Source organism: Halichoeres trimaculatus, unplaced genomic scaffold (assembly GCF_033239565.1).
Source record: "Halichoeres trimaculatus isolate MK-OKI-2021-1 unplaced genomic scaffold, fHalTri1.1 fHalTri1_scaffold_2, whole genome shotgun sequence".
Taxonomy (NCBI): Eukaryota; Metazoa; Chordata; class Actinopteri; order Labriformes; family Labridae; genus Halichoeres; species Halichoeres trimaculatus.
The window spans coordinates 13,995,330-14,013,224 of NW_027437180.1; the positions used below are offsets into that span (position 1 = coordinate 13,995,330).

The 17,895-nt window shown below is 41.3% G+C and overlaps 2 protein-coding genes across 5 annotated transcripts in view; one reads left to right on the top strand and one right to left on the bottom strand.

The window, feature by feature from the left end:
• Positions 1-51: 51 nt before the first annotated feature.
• Positions 52-10,321, bottom strand: LOC141801168 (ADP-ribosylation factor-binding protein GGA1-like). The gene is made up of 17 exons (XM_074684126.1): positions 10,212-10,321; positions 9,412-9,496; positions 9,014-9,089; positions 8,714-8,812; positions 8,416-8,539; positions 7,630-7,730; positions 7,335-7,415; positions 6,650-6,787; positions 6,459-6,540; positions 6,183-6,293; positions 5,952-6,095; positions 5,539-5,591; positions 5,049-5,236; positions 4,608-4,894; positions 4,332-4,501; positions 4,077-4,187; positions 52-2,684 (listed from the first exon to the last, which is right to left on the bottom strand). Exons 1-17 carry the CDS (start codon positions 10,255-10,257, stop codon positions 2,574-2,576), a joined length of 2,007 nt encoding a protein of 668 aa, XP_074540227.1. The 5' UTR covers positions 10,258-10,321; the 3' UTR covers positions 52-2,573.
• A 1,055-nt stretch (positions 10,322-11,376) lies between these two features.
• The window catches only part of micall1a (MICAL-like 1a), a 53,047-nt gene continuing 46,528 nt past the window's right edge, over positions 11,377-17,895 (top strand). For all 4 annotated transcript variants that reach the window (XM_074689905.1, XM_074689931.1, XM_074689924.1 and 1 more), the window contains exons 1-2: positions 11,377-12,304; positions 15,607-15,655. In XM_074689905.1, the coding sequence (XP_074546006.1) occupies positions 12,162-12,304; positions 15,607-15,655 (192 nt within the window). In that variant the 5' untranslated portion in view covers positions 11,377-12,161. The remainder of the gene's footprint in view (positions 12,305-15,606; positions 15,656-17,895) is intronic.

The following is a 17,895-nucleotide window of genomic DNA, read 5'->3' on the forward strand; positions in this document are numbered from 1 at the left end:
ACTCACACGTGATACATGTCATTTCCTGTAGAAGTGAGTTTATTTGTTTAAAAACACATTTGGACATTCTCAGCTTGTATCCAGCAGTTTGTACATGAGTTACTTTTGCTGATCAATATACACAATGACATAAAGATTTTATTTACAGAAGTTTCCCTCCAACAGAAATACATTTAGGTAGGTGAATAATGTCACCTTTTTTTTTTCTTGTGGACATCTTTTCCTTGGTGGCTCCCCAAGTTGTTTGTGGGACTTTGGTGACAGGATGCAAGCAAAGGACTGGGTCTTGTTTTGACTTCTTATAGGGTAATAAAAAAAAATCAGGGTACCTAAAACATATGGATCTGTGAGTATGTGTGTGTTTGCGTGGCTTAGTGGAGAACTCTAGCATCATGTTAATGGCACTTCACTGGGGTCAGAAAGCAAATAGCATCATGTCGTCCTGACATGAGTCACCTCCCTCAAATCTTGGACAAAGAGACATTTTTCCTTCATTGATGGAAATGTGCAGTCGTGAGTTTCTTTTTGGCTCAATCTGGGATCACAAGGATGAAAATCTATCATCATCCCACTTTTTAAAGAAGCATCTCTGTTGTTTTTTTTCGCAGTAAGGATGGAAATAAATACATGTAGAGGGATGGTCGAACTTTTTACAGTGAGGTCAATGCATAGTTTACAGTACATCATGCTGGAAGAGCAAAATGTTTGATATCTTCAATCTGCTGGAGCTGTGAAGAGTAGTAAGATGGTTACTGAGATGGTGTTTTAATGTTTATTGCTATAATCCTTCCGGTGTTGCACATAAATGAGCTGGTTTACGGTTTAATAAAGAAGTACTGCCGTGGTTCTTTGTACCTCTGAAGTTTTCCCCTTGTCAAGCTGAATATTGCCCAGTGAAACTCATCACAGGCTCCCTACATGTTCACTGGGTCTGATTTTCACATCACATGTCTCAGGGGGAACCAGTCTGCCTTGAATCACCTTTTATTTTAGTCTTTGCGATGAAGTGACCACAAGTTATCGATGAATTTTAGGGTGGCTCCGCGACACCATATGACGTGTTATTAGTCCTTATTCAGATAAGGGGCTGAACAAACAATAACAGAAACAAAGGTCAAATCATTATTTGTATACATATATGTACATAACAAAAATATCAAAAGTTTCATCCCAGGCACATGTGGTAGAATCAAACTGGATGCCAGCAGTGTCACCTCAGGACTTCACATGTCCCTCTTTGGGCTGATAACAGAGGAAAAATGGAAAAAAAAAAAAGAAAGACAAATGTATTTAACAAATAAAGTGTGCACAATTTAAACAGGTTTGTGTAATATAACTCTCAAATCAACATCCTGAGTGAAAAAAGTAAAAAGAATCAAATCTTTAAGACACAAAGAAAAGTGCAGAAATTAAAAGGTACATTTCGTAGTTTCTTTATGACCAGGGCAGCGGTTTCCAGCCCTTCCTTCAAAGTCATTTTCCACAGAGCACTTTGACCCTGAAGAGGAGCACAGGCATATGTAACGTATGAGAGCTGCTTCAGTAAACAGGGGAAGTTTTCACGGTTCATGCTGGTTAAACTGTTACATTGAGATCAGAGGAATTATACATCATGAGTTATGAGTGACCCCTGTGCTTTTCCACAATTGGTCAAAACGTGCTGTGGAAAGAAAGTCTTTTGTCACAGCTTAGAAACTCTCACTGCTCGACCAGATCCGCCCAAAGCGTGGCACAAATATTAAAACCAACACTTAAAAGCAGCACACCAACTTTCTCTGAACCAACCCCAATGGATAGAACTAAACTATTTCAATGGTTTTATGTGTTCATAACATCAAACGTCATAGTGTTCCTCTGTATCTGAACGTTAAAAAAATATTGGCATGGAGTAACACGAGCAAGTTTTCAGATAATCAAAATGTAAAGTGTCCATTAATCTCACTGAACTTATTTTAACGACGAGCCAAATTGTTACCTTGATTTTTGTCAAATTCCAGGCATCCTGTGAAAATATTCTATATCAGAAATTAAACCAACAGCTGTTTTAGCAATTTATACACAAGTTGAATACATCCCTTCAAGCATTTCACAGACTTAAGTTTGAACTATTGATAGATTATATAATATACTCTGATCACTCCCACACTGGCAAACTCTGAACATGGGAACAGCTTTCTCCCACTCAGCAAGAGTTATCAGATTAGAAAAACAGAAATTATGTTTGACACCAGTGTATCTTGTAAATCAAATAAAGAATTCACACATTCATTTTTTTTTTTAAAAAAGGCTTCACCTTTCCCCCACAGTCCACTGCACTGATACCATTTATGAGACATTTTGCCTTAAGTTTGTGTTAAACTGATTGTAGGCATAAAAAAAGAGGACACTGAACACAGGAAACACAGAAATGATTGAATAAGGACAGGAAGGCACAAGATAGAAATTGGTTCCCACAGCTGGTCCCTGGTCAAGACAGGAGAACGTCGAGCCTCAAACCAGCAACGAGGGACAACTTCAACCAAAATCTAAAGGAAGCAGCAGCAGATCAGATGACAGCAGGTTGGTCACTCCCACTAAAGGTTCCCCCAGGTGCTCGGAGGAGGGAACTGGTCCACGTCACCAGATTCATCGTGAGATCTGTCTCCCAAGTTGAATGTCAGCTTGTACCGTAAACGTACCTTTTCCTATAGAAAATAAAAAGTGAAATACACTGTAAGTCAATGATCACAAACAAATCAGATATCAAATATCAAAGATTTCTTTGATATAACACAAAATAGTTTCTACTATTGAAATGTCACTCACTGACAAATTGTGCGCCTCCTCAAGATCTAAAAGGTTAAGACGTCTTAACCTCTCCTTTGGTGATTATTATTATTGGTTGCTAGGCGCCGGCCTGTTGGCTATGGCTGCCTTTTGCAGCAGCTCTCTCTTCTTTGTCCGTTTCTTGACATTTTTTCATCTCTTTTTTGTAATTTTTGCATTTGGAGTGGATCATTACTTTGTTTGGCTCATTTGTTGGTCATGGACACCAAACTTTTTGCGGCTTCAGCAATATTTTTACAACTTTTTCTCCTGTGTTTGTCTGGAGATCCTACATGTAACCATGGCTGCATTGTTTACATGTGAAATCAGCTATAAGCAGCCTGTAGCATGTCAATGCTAACTGGTGTAAGGCCTGATGTCTTCCCACAAGGTGAGTAGAAGGAGGTGAGGATGACGTGCTGGTTCTCAGGTGTGAGCTAAGAAGTAACGACATCGACCTGTCCTTCCATCCATCGTTATTGGGAACGCAAGATCTATCTCCAATAAGATGGACGAGCTAGCTGTGCTAACCCAGCAACAGAAGGGAATATCAGAGGGCACATTAGCATTATACTATTCACAGACATGGCTAACAGAGCTAACGTCAGACACCAACGCCTCATTGGAAGAGCTTCACCTGCTGTGAGCAGACAGGATCCAGGAGACAGAGACTGAACAGACTGTTGAAGAAGCTCAGTCCTGGACCCTGTGGAGGTGGAGGCTAGCTGAACTGGACAATGATGGACAAACTATCATCTATTTTCTTATGGGCCTTTTTTTTGCACTTTCTTACTTTTGTTTTCTTGATTGCTGCTGTGACTTTAATTTCTTTGTATTTTTTACCATGACAATAAAGGTATATTCTATTCTATTCTATTCTATTCTATTCTATTCTATTCTATTCTATTCTATTCTATTCTATTCTTTTGGTAGAGCTGGGTTTATTTCTACATTACACATGACAGGAGCTGCAAAAACAGCTATCAAACCTTTTAAGCTTGTTCCTGTACTGTATAAGATTCTCATACATTTAAATCAAACATGTTGGATTGCAGAGTTTTATTGATTTAATGGTGTAATGATGTTAATTACATCATCAGCTTTGGCTAAAAATATCCCTGTCCCCTAGCTATCAGTAACTTCCTCAGTCACCTCTTAAAGTGATATTTATGGATAAACAGTATAAAAAAAACCCTCCAGAGGTTGGTGTTTCAGGCAACTGCTTGACTTCTCATTGGATTATGAACTCAGGTGATGCAGCGACTGCGTACCTTGTGAGGGTTAGCCAACAGCAGAATCTGTGTTATGGCGGCTGGAGGCAGGATGGGATTAAAGGCTGGGAGATCTGTGCCAGAGGGAGGCTGCAGCTTTACTTTCATCACCTTGGCAACAAAACACATCCACATAAAGACCTCAGAGGCTAGTTAAAATACAAACATTCAAACTTAAGATTCACATGGCTTTCAGGACTTAAGAGGAACAACTTCAGACATGATGGAGTTTCTTTGTTGCATAAGCAGGTTTACCTTTGGTACTGCTGCCTGAAAACGGATGTTGGTGACAGGAATGGGAGCTGATGACAGCATGGAGATGATCACCACCAGAACGTCTGGTCGGGAAGGAGGACAGTCATGGGCAAAGGTGAACAAAACCCGGAGGCTGTGTTTGTCGAATACAGTAACTGGTAACAAGCTGCCTGAAAATGAGTAAAGAAACCAAAGATCATACACTGATGTGGGCTCTTAGAGGAAAAAATGCATCTACACCCACACATTAGGTCTGGTGTTAGGACTGATGCTTACTGGGTTTGATTGATTCGAGGGGCACAGTAACCTCAGCGAGTGAGATGTTGTCATAGGGTTCAGCAGCAGCTACTGAGCTTTTCTCTGCAGCTGCCAGACTGAGATTGGAGAGGAGTAGAGAGTCGGTTTGCTCTGGTTGGACTTCCAGTGTGGGCATGGCCCCTGCAGGAGCAGCAGGAGCAGCAGGACCAGAGGGGGCTGTGGTTGCATTAGGAGCAGCTCTGGAGCCAGTGCTGGACTTCTGCAGATCTCGTAGTGAGACTCTGGATTGAGGCGGGAGTTTATCCCTGTAGAGAGGAGAATACAAAACACAGGTTAAAGGGCAGTTTAATGCATGTTTGGAAGAAAGTGGTTAACTTCAGTGTTAAAGATGAAAACTGTGAAGGTTAATTCATCAAACAGCTTTGAGTTTGTTGACTTCCCATCCTCCAGCCTGTTTACCATTTGACCTGCTGGTTCTCTGGAGGTAAAGACTGCTGTAACAAGGTCCTCCCCAACAAATCCAGCTCTTCCATGGGTTTACTTGGAGCAATGGGCCCCTCTACTGGTGGAGCCTGCTTTGTTGTGACATCTGGTAGCAACACTGCAGCAGGAAGCGGTGGAGCAGATGATTCTTTGCCATCAGAAAACTAAAACACAAATTTCAAGTTTCTATGTCAAACAGTGTATAAACCTGACCAAGAGAACTGAGTAGACCTGCTCTTCTTGTAAGAGTGTCTTGGGACCAAGTTTGTTATGACTTGATGCTAAATGGATAGATACTGATGAAGACTGGTTGATAAATAATTGATGTAAATTTGTCTGAAAGTACAAAAGTCTCTGAGCCCTTTTTGGTAAGTCAGATTGTTGTGAAAATTCAACAAAAAGTCATCAAAGTCAGAAATCTTAAAACTTTAAACACAAGAAGAGGAGAGGAGCGGTATCAACTTACAGCTGGCACCTGAAAAGCGTTCTGGAGGTCACAGTTTTCTGTGGTGTTCAGGCCTAAAAATCAAGAGACAGCAGAGGTTTCATTTCATTTTGTCATATTTTTAGTAACAAAACAAAAAAAACAGTCAAAACTCTTTCTGAACTCTGATCTGCGCTTGTCTAATGATCAGCAAAATGAAAAAAAGGCTGTGGGTGGGTGAAGCTTTGTTGTGGTTTAGCCAGATGTGTCCTGCCTCAAAGGATGATGGGATTCAGACAGCTAACCAGTCAGGGGTCTCGTGGAAACACAGAGTGACTGTGCTGAGTAGACTGAGTTGAGCTCACAGTGCTGACTTGTGCTTGTTGGCTTGTTAAAAAGTTAAGCGTGGTAATCTACCGGTGTGTTTACGAGCCATCTGGGTGTTTTGTGCTTACCCAGCGACATGAGCTCATCATCCAGGAGGCTGATGCCCATGTTCTGAGTCAGGGTCTGCAGGGTGGAGGGCTCTGGAGTGGATGATGTTGTGCTGGCTGATGCGTTCAGCCCCATCAGATCAACAAGAGCTGAGCTACTGTCGGCTGGTTTGGACAGAGAATACTCGTGTGTGATTTCACAGTCTGTAACAGATGAAAGTTAAGCTGAACAACACACGAGCACATGCTTACCAGGTTGTGAAGGTGTGGTTATATCATCTTTTGACACGTCCTCTCCCTTCACCAGCTGTCTGTACTGGTTAATGACCTGAGTCAGGCTGTCATTGGCTTGTAAGATATCCGCTGTAAGCACAGAAGCAGCTTATTAGTTACACCAAACTAGTTTTTGTTTTGCAAATCCAATTAATCCTCAGAAGAAGCCTGATTACATGAAGTTTTTAATCTGAGTGCAACTGAGTTCATGCTCTCTGTAACGTGGAGTGAAAAAAATAAGATCAGTTAACGTACCCAGGGCTTCATCACTGTCCTCTGTGTCACTCGCTAGTCGGAAAAGCGTGGGTCTCATCTTTTCACAGCGCTGGTAAAGATCCTGCAGACAGATACATGTCAGAAAACACAGAACTACCTCTTCAATGAGAAGCACGAGCAGGTTCAGAGACTGGGTTGGAGCTAGTTTTATTGTGCTGAGCTGTGCTAACTTTAATGAGCTCCTGGTTGCTCTGGGAGCAGCTCTCCTTGTTGTAGCCCTCCAGCAGCTGGCTCAGCAGGCTGACACTTTCCTTCACCTCCTGGATGGCATTAACTCGCTTTGATACCTTCTCCACACGTTTTTGGTCCTTAGAAAAGAACAAAGAGAGCTCATTTCTAATAACTCAGAGCATGATGATTCAGTTGTACATTAATTTCTTTTGATACTTTGTGTACTAAAAGTTAAGTTAAGTAGGTTAAGTAGGTTTTCTACATTATTCTAATGAACTATATACAAATATATATCTTCACAAACATTCCTTTCTAATATGAAAACATTTTTTTGTAAATATGCCTGTTTACATGTAATTGACAACACAATATGATTTCACTGGTAAACAAGTTTTTCTTTGTATATTCTTATAACAAGTTGTTCAGGTTTCATAACTACAGAGTGAAGCATTCTGTACTTGCTGCCACTGTTTGATGGAGACGAGGTTAACAACCCATATCTAATCATTCATCTGTCTTATGACAAATGAAACTGTTTGCAAGTCGCGTCAGGCTAGTTTTAATGTATCTGGCATGAATCAGGTAATGGGTTTATTTGTTTAAGCAGTACAAAAAGCAAGACACACATGCATGTGAGGGCAAACACTGTCAAAATCATTTGGTAAACAAACACCGATGACGCACCTCCTGGACCATTTCCTTAATGAGCTTGTTTGCTGCTCTTAAATCTTCAGGGTGAGTGCTGTTCAACAAGCGAGACAGCATCTACAAAAACAGGATAGGACAGAAGAGGGAGAGGAAAGAAATTTGTAAACGATTGACTGCTTCATAAATCCCCCTGGGAGGTAGACGTCAAAGGATTTGGTAGCTGTGGGGTTCATTTATAAATCTACACTCAAGGTGATCAGAGAAATGTCCTTTCTTTCACAAACTTACTCAAAGAGATTGGTGTATCTTCATCATCACCTATACTTCATACCTTGGATTTTTCCTCATCCTCAAAGATGACACTTTTGGCTCTGGGTGGAGGTGGTGGGAGGGGCTTGTCCTCAGGAAGCACAGGATCCAGCTTGACAATGCCTGGAAGAGAAGGAGGACTCCCTTTACCTCAAGTCAAGAGATCCTGTGTTTATTTTCACTGGATGTATTTCTCTGTTTAATAAACCTGGTCGCCTGTGTCTGAGAGCTCTGTCTATCTGTCTATCAATTCTTTAAACCAAGAAAACATCACACTTGTATTCCTCGGGATAAATGTTATCATATAACAAATGGAGAGCCAGTTGTATTGCAATCAATCAATATGCAGCAGATATTAATGATACAGAAGCTTGACAACAGTAGTGACCAACAACACAGTGGATATGTGTTTTTTTTTTGGAAGTGTGATTAAACTTGGTGAAAACTGCATTTTGAAATCACACAAGACTCGACTAAGCATGACTATGAGTGTCTGCCTCATGCTTGTGGCTCATCCCTCTAAAAAAGGAGAACTGATACTACACTGAACACTATTTGTTCAACAAAGAAAGTACAGGGAACCAAAAACCACATCGGTAAAATAAAGAAACTGAAATACATTCACTACAGTTGTGATGATTTATGGATCAACACATTTGCTCATTACTGTCTACTACAGGGCATGTATGAAACTCTGTGAAGTTACAGTGTTTCCTATGAACACAATGACAGAGGTAAATCTGAGAAACTAATCAGAGAACTTTATCTTGGTGGTTGTTCACATTCTTTAACTAGTGAAGTGGCTCACCCTGTTTTTTCAGCATCTGGTAGGCCTCTGCTATCTTGGTCTCATCTGGCAGGCTAACCGTCCAGCTATACACGACTTCCAGCACCTTCTTCTTCACTGGCTCTGGAGCTCGAGATCCCAAATACTGAAACAAAGAGAAAATTAATGCTTTCACTACTCCATGAAAACACTCACAGCTGGCCTGATGTTGCTCACTCTTTTTTGAAAATTCTGCTTTTACTGCTTGAAGAACTCTGAAAATGTTGTTATTTTTTAGCTAAACTTGAGATGACTGCATAAAACAAAAATGATCATTTACCTTTGGTGAAACCACCTTGATGAGCTCATTGAGAAAGCGAAACTTTCCCACTTCAGTGTGAAATCGCTTTCCGCAGTTTTTCATGCAAGTCTCAAGGACCTGTGAAAAGTTCAAAACAACTTTTGTTTTAGCGTAGTAAAGATCTTAAATGACCTAAAACTCTGCAGTGTGAAAATAATGACTAGTGGTCCTTTCTGGTTTGGCATTTACAGATTCATCTTCATACACAGAACCTTCACAGCTGTGTAGGTGTAGAAATAAAGATTTGGATGGGTAAAGTGCATGCAGGACAAGCATTACCATAAGTGCCTGCATAGCCTCCCATTCTTGTGGGGACTGGATTTTGTGGGCCAGCAGTCTGGTTGCAAGCTGAGGGCTGATAAACACAAAAAACAACATCAGTTTGCTTTCATTTTATCAGCAAACCAAAAAACAGAAATGCTGCATAAATGTAGCTTCAGTTTTGATACCAAAACAAGTTATTTCATTACATGTAGAGTAGATGCGCATGGCATTGGGAAGCATAAGAAAAGTAAAAAATAAAAATAATGTAGTTGTTTTTATGATGTAGTATTCAGTCAAAGCTGAGCAGCTAAATCAAGTTCAACGATTGAGTAGCAGTGATTTGCTTCCCAGTTTTGCTACACTGAGACAGAACCAATTCAAATTCAGTGTAGTGTCTGTCAACATCATCTCACCCCTCTGGTTCATTGTTAAGCCGGTCACAAAACCCCTGGATACTGTCCCAGTCAGTCGTTTTATTCAGGGGGTTGGTAGACTTGTCTGTAGGAAAGGAAAAAAAAATCGCCAAAGTTCAGCTCCCGACAGAAATATAAATATCTTTTATTCATTTTACTCAAATTGAACTTAAACATTTCGTTGTATGCCAGCATGCCTTCTCTACATTAGGCAGCTATTACAGGTATTAATTCATACTAAGTCCTTTCAGTAGCAAACATTTACATATCATGTTTTACCAAACCATGTCAGCTTTGGGTTTATGCGTTTAAAAGAAATAAAGATTTTTTTTTTTTTTGGAGTACACAAAGGAAGTTGCTCCTATTTGTAAGAATGACTAGCAATAAATATAAATTCCGTAAGGTTCCTGGTCTGGGCTTAGATCACCTGGCTTGCCACCGTCCTTCGGAGGACGGGGCCAACGAGCTAATTGGTTTTCCAATACTCAGATGGATATTACTCTTTGTTTAAAATTAAAGAGTCCCGTTATTGAGTACGCATTATAATAAAACGGTCAATAAGATAAAAACAATGGCATTGTAGTAAAGGCGATACGATATATGACCGACTTGTTTCCTTGTCGACGTCTACACTCTTCATTTGATGTCATTCACACTCATAGCCCCAAAAACAAATCTACTCCCATGGGAGGGCTTAAGACTGTAACAGTCACATTTTACTAATGTAACGCCCCTGCGTCGCGTACACCACTGCTTTACAATCGACAGAAAACCCCATAATTCAAAGAAAGGGGACTTACTGATGAGAGACTGCAGGCTAGCCTCATCTGGAGGCGCCGCCGCCATCTTTCGGGAATTCTAAACAAGTGTCAACTACCGCGTGATTTTGTGACATATCGCGTGATTTTCTTACGGAGGCGATGCTCTCAGTGTTGCCAGATTGGGCTGGTTTCTGCTTGCTTTGGCCACCTTTTGACCCAAAGTGACGTTTGGCTGGTAAAAATAGAGTAGAATAGAATTGAGGGTTGATAAAATTGGACTGCTTTTACAACATTTTGCGGGTCATTTGATAATATTCTGGACATAATGAATGGAATAGTTTTCATTATGAAGTAAAAAGTAAAGACTTACATTTTTCAATTGCCTGATGTGCCTATACCACCATTCAGCATTATTAGTTCATTAATTTTTATATGGAAAGAATCTGTCCAAATTTACATCAAGAACCAGTGTTTTCTTTAGGTGTTTGGTTAATCAAGCGGCATTGTAAAATGGTTTTGGACAATGTCAATTGTTGGCACCCCAACCTAGCCACGTGCTTGGGCCTGAGGGATTTTTCTTCTAATAAAATACACAGAAATTATACAGAAAGGAATAGGAGACTGATCCAGAACTTAAACCTTGGATTGCACCTGTCCAATAGGATGACTCCAAAGCTTGTTCCAAGTTTTATGGCACAGATATCAGAGCATGATTGTTAAAGAAAAAAACAACAACTAAAACAACAACAACACACGACTCCTTGTATGCAAGATTTCAAACCAATTGCAGTGCAGATTATATGTACTGCAAAGGATGATTAAAACGACTGTGAAGTGAGGACTGGAACATATGACACACACCTATCAATGCAGTTGATGAAGAAGTGGGTGGATGGAGCATTTGCAATGTTGTTTGTGTTACACATTTTCTTTATTCATTGATTGATTGTGTTCCTTGTTCCGCATAAGTTAATGATGTTAACATGAGTGTATCGAGAGGTTGAGATTTAGGCAATTTTTAGTTATCATTATTATAGTATCCCTAACACAGGGTAGTGTGTTTGGGCTTGGGATTGAGGCTGTTTCCTAAACCGCCTACTACATTCATATGTATTAAGTAGAGGACGGCTTGGAAAACAGCCTGTCGTTCAGATCTGGCAACCCTGGACGCTCTGTGGCTCCCCCGATTGGGCGTGATGAGAAACAACCGATGACATTCAGCAGACTGTGGCAGGCAGGTCGACAAGGCGTCCCTTAGTGCTACGAGGATGGTTTAATGTGCTGCTCAGACTGATACAAACTGTTCCGCGTGCTTATTTAACAGTACGCTCCAACTGTTTTGTTGTTTGGAGGGCGTTGCAAGTCACTCGCAGGGTAACGGACTTTTAATCCAGCGTTTTCAACAGCCATTGCAGCCTCTGCACCAGAAAACACCCGTGGTCCACGTCAATGAGGAAACTGTCACCCCTGCTTCGACTGAAACATTGCTCTTAACTGGAAAAGGCTTTATTTACTGGACCATCTCTCAGTGAAAGTGCAGAAACTTGCTCGCTACCGGGGAACGCACCGTTGCTAGCTAGCCAAGTTGGCTACGTCAAGAACTTTGTTGTTAGGACGCTACCGTTATCAACTTAACTATCTGTCGTGTTGTATCCCTGTGGTGCTGGTCAAAGTTCCCGCTCTGGTCCAGTTAAATGTAGGCTGTACGGTGTACAGTAGAAAGCATGCAGAACAATGCTTTGTGTTATTGCAAAAGTTAGCTAACATTTAGCTTTCTTGCAAGCCATGCTAGTTACAAACGTGACTCACTGGTTGTTGATGGATGTACCGCACCGCTTCATCGGGTGTTGTCTGGCTGACGCGGTTTTCACTGAAACGCTGCTGATGAGTCGTGTATGACTAAAGAGGAGACTTTGTTTCGTCTTCTGTAAAGCCAGGAATACAGACTGAACTCCTTTTATTTGACGAAAACACTCGGATTGTTCGGACATGGGGTCTCTGAAAGCTCTCCAGGAGTGGTGTCGGATCCAGTGTGAAAATTACAACGATGTGGAAGTTAAGGACATGTCCTCGTCCTTTCGGGACGGTTTGGCTTTTTGTGCCATAATCCATCGATTCAGACCAGATCTCATGTAAGTAAAATGAAGAACGAACATTTACTGTTACACACCTACTAAGCCAATGCAAGGGGAACAGTTTAAACTGCTTATGTGAAGGGTAATGCGGGGTTACCACAGGGAAGGAGCTCAGGACACAGCAGCTGGCTGAAGAGTCACTTCTTTTCAGTTCATCTTTTTAATTACAGTTCAGTCAGCATTGATGTTATTTTGTAAGTTTTTAATGATCCTCAATAACACACTCAAGGCACTACAGTAGAACAGACACATATGTAACTGTTCTAACGGAGCTATAACAAGTTCAAAGTGTAACAGACTGCTTTTCTCAAAAACTACTTTTCATGAGTTGTTACAGCCAACACATCCATACAGATATTATCAGGAGTATTGCATGATGAGGAGCCAGTGTGCTGTAATTAACTAAGGCGGACAATCCCTGCCCTGTCTGTAACAACACACCCCTCCTGTGGATTTTACACCTCTTACAGTAGAGGAGCCAAACAAACAACACTGCAGTGTCAGTGTGACTAAAACCACTGGGATAAGGAGATGAAGGAATGCCATTTTTAAGACACTGTAATGGAATAGTGGATAACACGTGGGTGAAGCATTGGATTTGAGTGTAAAAATGTCAGTGTATTAAACACACACTGTATCTGTGTGTGACTGACATCTTTGGAAGTACAGCAGGTCCTATCTGGCACAATATGTCTGTGTGGATCAAGGTTATAATAGTTTTGGATTTGTCATTATAGTTTAGTTTTAGTTAGTTTTGACATTTTATTTTCCATTACAGTTTAGTTTTAATTAGTTTTAGAGCAGGCATTCTAGTTTTTATTTAGTTTTGATTTTTTCAACAAGGCTTAGTTTTAGTTTAGTTTTAGTTTTTTCATACCTTGTTAACCAGATGCAGGATTAAAAAAGGTCAGAGTAAATATTTTGTCATACTGTTTATTTTCAAGTTCAACATAGTGCTCACTGCTCAGTCAATGCTGATACTGAACTGTTGGCTGCTGCCTTAAACACATGAAAATAATATAAACTTAATATAAAAATATAAACATAAATTAGATAAAACAATATAATATGAGCTTTAATAATTAGAAACTTGGACTCCGTAACAATTAAGTTAGACTCACATGAAATTAAACTATTACAGATGCTCTGATTCATTTCTCCACTACGTTTGGTCGCAGCACAGAGCACAGCCAGTCAGTGCAGTAAACAAGCACGCCCCAGTACATCGCTGTGATGGTGCTGTACGGCGCTGACAACTGCCGAAAACTGTCGTAAAACTGGTTGGGAAATGTGTCGGATTAATTTAAATCCTAAAGGCTATTAATATTGTCAAAAACTATAACTAAGGGCATTTTGTCTTTAATTTGAGTTAGTTTCAGTTAGTTTTGTGAACACAAGTTACAGTTTTAGTTTGCTTATCATTTTTGTTTTCTTTTCTAGTTTTTATTAGTTTGAGTGAACTGCAATGTATATTAAATTTTAGTTTTCGTTTTTAGTTTAGTTTTAGTTAACTATTATAACCTTGGTTGTGTATAGTGATTGTTTAACATTACCAATTCAGTCCAACTTTATATCTCTTCCTTCGCCTGTGGGAAACAGTTACTGGTACAGAAAGGTTTTGGGGAGTTAGCATTTTGATCATGCAGCCAACATCTCAGGTGGTCCTGAGATCCTTTGAAGGTAGGAAACACCAGCTACCAAAGGACAAGCCAGTCAGGTGGAAACAAGCTGCACAGCGGTGAGCTGGAACCGTGTCAGTGCACAAATCTGAAACACCCAGCTTTTTGTGCCCTGCCTCTTCATTTATGTCCCATCATGCCTCTCTGTTCAGCACCCTGTGTAGCTGTAGTGGCCCTGAAGAACTAGCTCTCATCCACACTGACAGTCCGTCATGCTGATCTGCATCTGAGACCTCCGCCTGTCAAAGTGAATTCAGCCTCAGCGCTGGGATATTGTAGTGCACACTGCTGTTTATGTATTCTCATCAAAACACCCCACAATAACACGGAGGAATGATGTTGGTACTGTTACTCAGCCCAGTAGTCTGAGAGGATATTTCTGCAAGCGCTTAATCCCTGGCTTTGGAAAAGAATTTGCAATTGGGCGATGCAGTCAGGGTTGTATAAGAATTATAGATATGCAGCTCTCTGTCAAACTACATTGTGCAGGAAACATCCAAATCATCAACTTCTACTAAATCTATTAAGTGTAAATGTATTAAAATTTTAACAAAATAACCAAATCCCAATCCTGCATGCTCTTGCACAAACTTTTCCCTGTGACTGAACCAGATTTAGCAGCCATACCGGCTCACCCAGGTTTGATCATGTGGATTTTAAATGGCTGACAAGCAGGACACACACTCACACTCACAGCAGTCCGCTTTCCCAAAATAAACCTTTGGGTGCGACTGAGTCACGGTGGATTAGGTTCGTAATTCAGATCACACATGGCAGCACATCATCAGTGTGAGTGTGTCCCCGTCTTTTCAGTCACTATCAATACGTCGGGCTCACAATAGTGGATCCACATATGTAAAGTTTCTGCAGTTTCATCTGGAGCTGTTGGTTGATCTGACAGAGCAGGCTTGTTGTGACATGATCTCGACGTTACAGCTGCTGCTCAGTTTGTTTGTGACCATGGGAACTAGATTAGAGAGAACAGAGGTCACTTTGTGTTGCTCCAACACGGAGCTCATTTATGGGATTTTGCCTTCTTGAGACTTCCACATGGTCTCCACAAGCTCTCTGGGGTCATGGTGCTCTTTCTGCCACGCTCTGTCCTCTTCATGTTAAGCACACAGCCACACTTTCCTTTCCAGAACACCTCAGACGTTTTTTACTGCAGGATGTTTACTGGAGAGAGGCCTGGCTTTGGTTCCTCGCTCCGGGCTTTTCAAAGCAGGGCCCTTTAATTATCAGCCTCATCCCTCCTGTTTGATGCAGGAGCTTGTTTCCTTTTGTTCCAGCGGTTTTACAGAAGTTGTTCATGGACAACCGGAGGTGCTTGGAAGCTCTGCTGCTCACTGCTCTTGCTTCTGAAGCTGTCAGGCCAATAATAGCTTTTTGATGGTTGCTAACATATTGTAAGTTGAAAAGGGTCAGCGGGCTAAATACAGTACCAGCCTGTGTTAGCATGGCTTGGACAGTGACTTCTTTGTAGTCCTCTTCAGTAGTTCTGATACATCAAATCAACATGAAATGCTGTTGATGCAGGCTCACTTGTTGCACATGGTGTTCTTGTACCGGTGATTATCTTGAATGATTTAATTCACTGTTTTTACTCTCTTTTTATTACAGAGACTTTTGCTCCCTGTCCAAAGAAAATGTTTACGAGAACAACCAACTGGTGAGTCAACTTTACAGCATCATGATTTAAAAGTTAAACATGCCTGTCATCATGTAAGCGCGTTGTTTCTTTACATTTGGTGTGTAAAAATCTTCTCTTAGGAAGAGGCTGAAATCAGGTCATGAACTGATTTCTACCTGTAGCCAAGTGCCAGGCCAGCACTGTTATTGAATATGCTCCTTCAGCCATGAAATTATTAAGCCTAAAGTCCACATGTAGTCATGGTGGGTGGGACTAGAGTGTATTTGACTGTCTGGGGTAGAGAGAAGCACGGATGGAGCCTGGCAGGGGGAGAAGGAAAGGGAGGAGGCCGACGCACTTTGGTTTTTGAAAAAAATCTTGACATAAGCCCGTGGAGAGACCATGTTAAGAGGATTCCAACAGCAAAAGTGCTGAATTTACAGATTATTGTAAGTCAGAGAGGATTGGAAGAAATTTTTTTTATCTTCTTCCCCCTTTTGGGTTTTTCCCTGTCATCTTATAGCAAACAGATCCAAATGGGAGACTCCACACTTTCAGTCAGAGCTAAGCTTTAGCAGCTCTTTGCTGCTGTTCACATTCTTTTTATCAAACAGCCTTATGGAAAGTGAGGGAGCTGGTTTAAGCTCTAAAAATTAATACTGTGTGCCAACTGTCATTTGGATTTCATAGATCAACAGACTACTCATTAGGGTCCTCGGCCTGAGCCAGGGCACCTTCTAGCAGGGCTAGAAGGTGCCCTCGGCCTTCGGCCGAGGGCACTATTGTTCCTGCTGCGTTTCTTTCTTATTAGGGTCCTCGGCCTGAGTGGAGGACACCTTCTAGCAGGGCTAGAAGGTGTCCTCCGCCGAAGGCGGAGGACACTATTGTTCCTGCTGCGTTTCTTTTTTTTTCTTATTATTCCGTCCGCGCTTTGAATGCTAATTAGACCCCCTAAACAAATTCAAAAACTCACCAAAATTGGCATGCATCCCAGAATCGTGAAAAATTTTCGTTTAATACCAAACATGACCCCTGACATCCCATAATAAGCTCAATAGCGCCACCTAGGCACACGCTAAGGGCCCTAGCTCGGGCTAGGAATGTCGTAGAGAGATGAAACCAACACCAAAACACTCGTATGATCGAGACGCAAAAATCATACGCTGATACCCTTGACCTATCTCCAACAGGAAGCCGGCAATTTCCCCCCAAAGTAAAATTCCCCACATTTTTTCACCCTTTCTGCCAAAATTTTCTCCTCTGAAACCAAAAATGGTACATGTTTGAAAATTGCCTCACAAGACAGACCAGACCCTGATCTACAAAAGTTCTGAAGGAAATTGTTGTTTCGGGCCCGGTTTTCGAATGGCGAGCCCTCAAAGTCGCCGACCGCTTTTGGACGAATTTCGCCATTCTCCATGTAAGCAGATGAGGAGAACCGATTTCAGGTCAAAACACTCACTACTAGTACTTCTACTAGTGCCGCATTTGGGCCTCTAGACAAAAAACTAAAAGTCATAGAGCTTTAAAAATTACATGCTTGGATTCCTGACAACATTCCCTACAACCATATGATATTTTTACACAGATTAAGCCAACATTGTGACCTACAGGACAAGTAGTTTGGACGTTTCTCATAAATAAAAAATCCATTTCCAGCACTCTTCCATCTGTCTTGTGACGCATTTGTGCTTCTAGAGAAAAAAGTAAAACTCGTGCAGCTTTAAAAATGCCAAAAATGGATTCCTGACAAAAATTCCTATCAACATGATATTTTTGACACAGATTGGGGTAAAATTGTTGACTCTGTGAGGATTTCTTTACATTAGATGGCTGATAAACTCCACCTCTTCACTCTGATCATACTAGTGTCACGCTAATTAGAATTCCAAGCATCCAGCTGGTGATGTCATTCAGCTCAGCAGAGGATACGTTGCCATGGTATCAACTGACTCCCGGACATCCCATAATATTCTCTCAGAGCCACAAGGCTCACTTCCACCTATGCACAGCAAAACCGCCCTAACAGGGGCTCGGAATGTCGTAGAGAGATGAAACAAACGCCAAAATGTTCGTCTCATTTTGTTGGACACATTGGAGGGAAAACCGGCAGGAGCCCGAGGACCCGTCTAACGCTGCTTGCAGCTTTAATTAGGGTCCTCGGCCTGAGCCAGGGCACCTTCTAGTTAGGGTCCTCGGCCTGAGCCAGGGCACCTTCTAGCAAGAGCTAGAAGGTGCCCTCGGCCGTTTCTTTTTTTTTTTTTTTCTTATTATTCCGC